The sequence below is a fragment of the Amphiura filiformis genome, chromosome 1, assembly GCF_039555335.1.
Source record: "Amphiura filiformis chromosome 1, Afil_fr2py, whole genome shotgun sequence".
Taxonomy (NCBI): Eukaryota; Metazoa; Echinodermata; class Ophiuroidea; order Amphilepidida; family Amphiuridae; genus Amphiura; species Amphiura filiformis.
In genome coordinates, this window is record NC_092628.1 from 46875438 (window position 1) to 46883068 (window position 7631).

The 7631-nt window shown below is 34.3% G+C and overlaps 1 protein-coding gene across 1 annotated transcript in view; it reads left to right on the forward strand.

Moving 5' to 3' along the window:
• Positions 1–2962, forward strand: part of LOC140147881 (alpha-N-acetylneuraminide alpha-2,8-sialyltransferase-like) — a 26345-nt gene extending 23383 nt beyond the window's left edge. The window contains exons 7-8 of the mRNA XM_072169663.1: positions 510–745; positions 2249–2962. Coding sequence (XP_072025764.1) covers positions 510–745; positions 2249–2469 — 457 coding nt within the window. The 3' untranslated portion in view covers positions 2470–2962. The remainder of the gene's footprint in view (positions 1–509; positions 746–2248) is intronic.
• The last annotated feature ends 4669 nt before the right edge of the window (positions 2963–7631 follow it).

Consider the following 7631-nt stretch of genomic DNA (forward strand, 5'->3'; position numbering starts at 1 on the left):
ACAACGCCAAAGATAAGCCGGGGATATCATATCCCAGTGTAGCCATTATCCTATATGCAATGTCCATGTTCCATATATTTGGCACTCTCATATCATGTACTGACTGATGGAGGGCATTGGTCCGGGGGAGAGGGGAGGTAATATGAATTTATCTGGAACATCTTAGTCATCATTCCATCAATGATTGTTTACTGAGCAAAATTCCAATGAAAACCACGAGCATCAACCAGACGAATACTCTCTGGATAATTTATGACAATTTCTCTTGATAATTATAATTCAAAAGAAGACAGATGATGTCGATGTTTTGATGTAGTTTTGTTACCAATGTGCCCCTACTGATGGAGTTAAAGTGCTAAAGTGATACATCTATTACTAGGAGCTACCAGGGCCGCCAAGAGCTGCGATATAGAAACGTTTTGAAGCCCCTGACTATCAGGACTATATTGGTCCCATGTATAATATAATCACTGATTATGATAATATCCTAAAATTTTGTTCATATGCAGGTTTAATAGTTTGTCAACAGAAGCTAGCAAGCGTGAATTTCTTGAAACTTTGAGTGATTATGATGGTACTGTATGGGTTCAAGCATTTGGGGTGTCGGTTTTATGGAGTTTGGCAGTTAAAGCTGCACATTTGGATGCAGCTCACAAACAGAAGATGGTTTTTGGTCACCCGGAGAATTCTATAGCTGTGAGGCATTTGTGGAGGTCAGTGGGACATCCGAATCCAATAACGACAGGTAAGATTGATACTACTTCAAGAAGAAAGAAAGAATTTAACTTAGAAGTGGTACAACAGCAGGAAAACATTGCACATCGGGGAGATTGAGAGGATTATTTCATTTATAAATACATTGTAAGGTTTATGATGCATAAAGGCATAAACAATTCAAATCCTCATAATTTCTATTAGTGCTGCAGATTAGGGACCCAATTGGGCCCAATGTGATACAAGCAACATGATTGGCACATAACACTTCATGTGGGTCATTTATTAGGAAAAAACACGTTAGACAATTCAAAATCCCAACATGCCCGCCATTTTTAAAGATATTACAAAGGATCAAATGATCATACAAGCGCCAAAAGTTGCACAAAAGTTGCAGTTACCCTTCCTTTGAATCACTTGTTAGAAGGCTGCACTAAATCCTTCCGCACTTGGTGTAACCCTTGATAGTTCCTGTAAAACATAGGTCCGTGTTGCATACAAGTAGGTGTCCCTTACAAAAAGGATGATCAGCCATAATTGATTATTAAAATTAAATTAAAAGATATGCAATTGATCAAAGTTCAGAATATCACAAAATGGTACATCTTGATCTGGTCAAAAACTTGGGCGCCAGAAACTAATCCGCGCGCGGACGTTGAAGGAGGCATTCATGCAAGCTGAAAATAAAGATGGTGCTGTTCAGGTGCCCGTAGCTCAAAAGTTAATCTCAATTTGTTTCAAAATTTAAAAAAAATTACAATCTTTATTTTAGACATTGGTGTGATCAAAATATGAAAAACGGTTTTACATGGGGTATAAAATGGAACTTTATTTAGTGTGCGCCCTTCGAAGACTCATTTTTATAGGCTAGTATGGACATGATGGATACCCAATTTAAAGTGTCAAAAGGTGTAGATTTTGGTTCACCACATACATGACATATCATGCTCATTTTCAGAAAACCCAATTCTTGTGTGCTATTATAGACCCCAACCCCCACCAGGTATAATGGGAGACAGATAAAAAGACTAGTTTGCGTCTGACGTCATCTGTCAATCAAACTCGAGCACGGTTTGTTTGTGTCGTGATGATATGAGATGTTGAACGCGAAGGTTATTGTTAATTTTGCACCTTCAAACATACAAACCATTCAAAAGTTAGGTCTTTATAGTAGGAAACTTTCTTTCGCGAAGGCACCATGTCAACAATGCCTAGAAAAGCTGCTTTTTGCCTTGTAAAAGTACGTAATTTTTCGCCATTTTCTGCTATTCTTTTTCTCCGATCGGCACCAGAGAAATCGACCTTCCTTTTACGCGTTAATAGCCAATCATGGATCGTAGGGAATTTGATTGACAGTGACGTAAGACGCAAACTAGTCTTTTTATCTCTGTCTTACAATTATATTAACTGAACCCCCGGCTATAACAGCTGTCGTTCAGTTGTGTAAAAATAAAAACTAATTGCCAGGGAAGTTTCAGAAGTGGCAATATCAGCTAAAATTAATAAGAACAATTATTTCTTATTATCTTTACAGGATTCCACATGACAACATCTTTTATGAATATTTGTGAAGAGACCCATCTATATGGATTTTGGCCATTTGCTGAGACTGCAGACGATACTCATGTACCCTATCATTACTATGATTCGGAGTCACCAGATTCACAATTTCATGATACAGATAACGAATTTCGAATATTATGGCGACTTCATCAGTTACACTTGCTCAAACTTCATTTTGGGCCCTGCTCTTGATGCCAAACAATTTGCCCATTTTCTCATTTGTAAATGATATTTGCTAATGGCAAATATATGGACGACAGGACGGGCATACGATTTCGCCAGACAATTAATCTGTCTGCGACTGTTCAAATTCTTATCCTGGCTGCGACCATGATGACGCTGTAAAGCTTTTATCAGATATTTTCTGCACAAAATGTTTTTTTTCTAACCGTTGCACCACCAAACGATCTACACCAGGCACAAAAAAACAACTCGTCAGTTGTAGTCATCTCTGCTGTTCAACAACCTGATAATTTTGGATTATTCTGAAATTATACATTTTGTTAATTGGACTTTGCTTATTCATTTTGCACCCTGTTTGTGAAAATTGAACAAGAATTGACCAAGTTATGCGCCTCCAAACCCAAACCCCCAAATGAGAAGTTGCAATTTTAACGATTCAATTGTGCCTGTTACATTGTGATTATTTAGATATTATCTAAATTATCCGACATATCAGATATTTGGATATTACGAACTTAGATATTATTAGATATTTAGCTATTATCTAAATTATCCAAAATATCGGATAATTTAGATAGTATACAAACTATCTGATATTTAGGATATAATTTAAAATATCAGATATTTTAGATATTATCCAAATTATGTGATCATTTCGATATTATGTAAATTATGCGATATATCAGATATTTAGCTATTAGCCAAAATATCTGATAATTCAGATATTATCTGAAATATCTGATATATCGGATATTCGGATATTAAGAACTTATAAAATTTGTATTGAATTTCTTTTACTTAGTAGATATTATCAGATATTTAGCTATTATCTAAATAATTGTCCAAAATATCGGATAATTTAGATATTATCTGAAATATCCGATATATCAGATATTTGGATATTAGTGACTTTTTTGGCCTGGTATAATTTTGGCCTTATAATTATAATTATAATAATAATAATAATAATAATAATAATTATAATTATTATTATTATTATTATTATTATTATTATTATCAGATATTTAGCTATTATCTTAATTATCTAAAATATCGGATAATTTAGATATTGTCTGAAATTGCGCTGTGTCACTTTGCAACATTTATAAATAAAAAAGCTATCCAAAATTGAAGCACTTACGGTACTAACGCTACTTAAAAATATTGGTTCCACTAATGTAGCAAAACTAGATCCTAGCTCAAAAATCACCTGATAGCGCCCTCTAATATACGCTAGGTTGCATTTTGATAAATTTTGTAAAAGTTAATTATATTAAGAAGTAATCATTTTGAAGTTGACACTCATTCATGAATGGCCTAAATGTACATAATTATAGCATGTATAATTACCTAGATTGGGGGGGCACTTAACACAAATGTCTATACGAATATGCTCCCCGGAAAGATCCCTCTTTTGGAATTCGCAGCTCTGAAAGGAACTAGGTGGTAAGAACCACACACAGGAGTAACACTCTGCCATCACAGGTGCCACGAAACTGGTACGTTACAGTCAACTACCAATCACACTCCGGAATCCCTTGATCTCTTGGTCTTTTATTTTCTACACACGATTTCTTAATGTTAATAATCAGCACTTAGCAGTAGAATTAGGACCTTTGATTTATTTTGTGGAATGTACGAACTGTGGGGTCATCATGCGCAGTGGTAGTAGTACACTGCATGTCGATTGATAACTGGGCACAGTCAATCCACTCCGCATCTCAACTAAAGTTCGCGAATGTTAGCAGTTTGTGCGATGAAGGTTGGCGGAATACTAGTAGTCTTTCAATTAATAGCAATATTAACATGGGCAGGTTGCCCGATCTGAAAATGCCTTTAATGATCTTTCTATAGTATAATTAATGTGGAATTTGTGCCATTTTTTCATATTTTCGAAACTATCTTTATAATATTTAGTGTTTTTAGTGTTTGCATAAAAATATATGTTTGCATTTTGCAATGTGTAATTTTGATGGTTTATAACTATTATGCAGACATGTTAGCAGTTAAACTGTGTCATGTTTTTTTAAAGAATAAATCGTAATAAGATTTTGAAAATATGTCTCGTCGGCCTTGGTTGGGCCTCATGTGTCTTTTGTGAAGTGTGATACAAATGACATGCTACATTGTCTGTGCCATATTTTCCCCGGGCAAAATATACTGATAGAGAGGCTACATCGGTCTGTCTGCTCTATTTCAGATTTCGTGCAACATTTTGGACAAAGTTTCTTAAGGTGTTAAAAAAAATAAAAATATACATACTGCAGTTACTGTCCGTTTTCCTATACACAATACATAGTGCTCTTTCCCATTGACGTGTGACCTCTACAAATAGCCCTACGTTAAAAGTATGGGGATATGACTAGTTAACGTCGCTGTGTGAAAAATAACCGGCCAATATTAAAAGTACGCTTCTAAAGTTCTAGAAAATATAGTTTTTAACATGTCCTAAATTTTTAGCTAATTTAGATGTTTGGAAATATTCGTACTTTGGTGTTTTAGTTAATGTTATAGGTAATAGTACATTGCCTAGTTAACGTCGCTGTGTGAAAAATAACCGGCCAATATTAAAAGTACTCTTCTAAAATTCTAGACAATATAGTTTTGTAACATGTCCTAAATTTTTAGCTAATTTAGGTGTTTGGAGAGGGTCGTACTTTTGTGTTTTAGGAAGGATATGTAAACGACAGATAACACCAAAAATATGAAGAAATTATTTCCAAACCGTGTTAAGTCAACAATCATTATGTTGCTCATTTTCAAGAATGCTGGTTTACAAAAAGCACGCCATTGTCTCATTTCGTGAACAAAAGTACACATACCATTGTTTCCTTTCGTTTCCTTTATAATCGGTTACCCAACTGAAGCTATAATACAAACTTTATTGCGATATCGCACATGAAAACAGTCACATGTGCACAGCCAGAGAAGATCCGATTTAATCAGTTGAGCTGTTTCAATGAGTGTTATCTTGGTTTAATAGCTTTTAATGGGGTTAAGTCCTGCAAAGGTCGAGATGAATTCTACTGTAGACATGACTGCATCATGACACACTCTGGTCTTTGCGTATACCCCTCCTGACATTTCTAAAAAGTGACGTGGGCTGAGATATTTAGGTTGAAAAATGCAGTTTAAATTTAAATTGGTGTCAGACCTGTTGAAATGATTCTAAAATAATCTCCTAAAATGCCTTTAATTCTCACCTTTATTTGTTTAACTGCGATATTCACTTTTTAAGAAATAATGATTTTATCTGAAAACTAAAAATGGGAAGCTCCTCCTTTATGGGTTGTAGTTAAACCCTCTCGCCATCCCAGCAAAAAAAAAAACGTTTTAAAAACGTTTTAAATAAGTTATATTTTGGCTTTTGGTTTAGGTAAAAACGTTTTAATAACAAATAACAAATATTTTGGCAATACTTAAATAACATTATGTTAAAATATTTGAACCCAGCAAACACAGAAATGTTCTTAAAATGTTTTTTTCAAAACATTTTAATAACATTTAATGTCGGGTTATATAAAGGTCATGAAAACATTTTTAAAACGTTATTGCAAATATTTTGGGCAAACATTTTTCGCAAAATATTTTATCAACCCCAAAATAACATTCTGTTTAGAATGTTTTGTATCTAGTTTTCAGGAATGTTTTTGGAATGTTATCAAAACGTTTTTATACCCTTTATATAAACCAACATTTAAACGTTTTCTGTAAAACATTTTTGTTTGCTGAGCAGTAGATTATCAAAACATGTTTTTTAAGGTTATGAAAACGTTTTATACCATTAATGTACCCTTTATATAACCCGACATTTAAACGTTTTCTGACAACCTTTATAACCTTTTGCGAATCATGTCGAAAACGTTTTGTGTTTGCTGGGATGTTATTACGAATGTTCATAGTCTTGACCAACCAGAAGAATTACTGTAATGGTGATAATGTGATAATGAATTTCTAAAAGTTTAAACTGACTTTCAGCACAAAAATTCAACTAATTCGACCAACAGTTGTCATCAAAATGGTAATTCCATCACAACATCACATAGACTACTTTGTAGTCCGATTGTTATTATTTTGTTTTATATATCATTATTATATTTGGCGTTTTTCATTTCAACCATTGCGTTTTGCAGATTTTTTAAAGAACTATTGAGAAAGGGCACCGTATACGTATACCGTTAATTTGCATACTATGATACTTATCAAGAGAAGACTCTCTTTAAGGTAATACGATGTATTGTTGGTCGAAGCAGCAACAAAAAAATGTAGTTCACATCATCTTGCGAATAGTAGTGAGCTTCAGCAAAAATTGCATTGCTCAATTTATAGCGAGCGTGTAGAAGAATTCAAATATCACAGATATACTTTTCTAGGTCCTGTGGTTCTTGAGTTATGTTGTAAAGAGGGCTGAAACAACAACACTTTTGTAAAACGTACATAACTCATTAACAATAATAAATTAAGCAGGTTTTCAAAGTATATGATTTGTAGAATGAACTTTTGCAAAACACCAAAGTGTTATTTTTCAATAATATATTGATTCAGATAATGAAAATCGATTTTTATGGCTGCTTCGACCATTAATACCTCGTATAACCTTAATACTGTCAGATTTGAGTTCGCTCCCGGGTCGTCAATCGGACTACTTACTTTGCCTTGGGTAAAAAAAATCTACAATGGCATAGATATTTTTCGGAGGGGAGCGGTCACTGGATTGGGAGCATACTCCGTTTAAATGCAGGCAAGCTCAAATTTAACAGTAACAGTAAATGGAGCCCTCTCTTGTGGGGAAATCATTGGTGTACTTTCATTGGGAGCGCTATAGGCTATTGGTTGTAGAATTGCCAAGACCAGACAAAATAAAGTGGAAAATAAATAAAAAAAGAACAAATATCGACTATTGCACAGTCTAAACATCACAGATGTGTGTTACACATTGAAAATTCAAGTTGAGTTGAATTTTTGTGCTGAAAACCAAGTCAGTTTTGTGTGTGTGTGTGTGTGGGGGGGGTCACTCCCATTGTGGCCTGTGCACCATCCGCGATAATCAACTTTTGAAAAGCACCCTAAACAAGGATTTACCCTTGGCTAAAACGATACCCTAAACAGGTGTTTTCAGACCCTAAACAGGGATTTTATTCCTTGCATCAAATTTCATACCCTCAATTTCA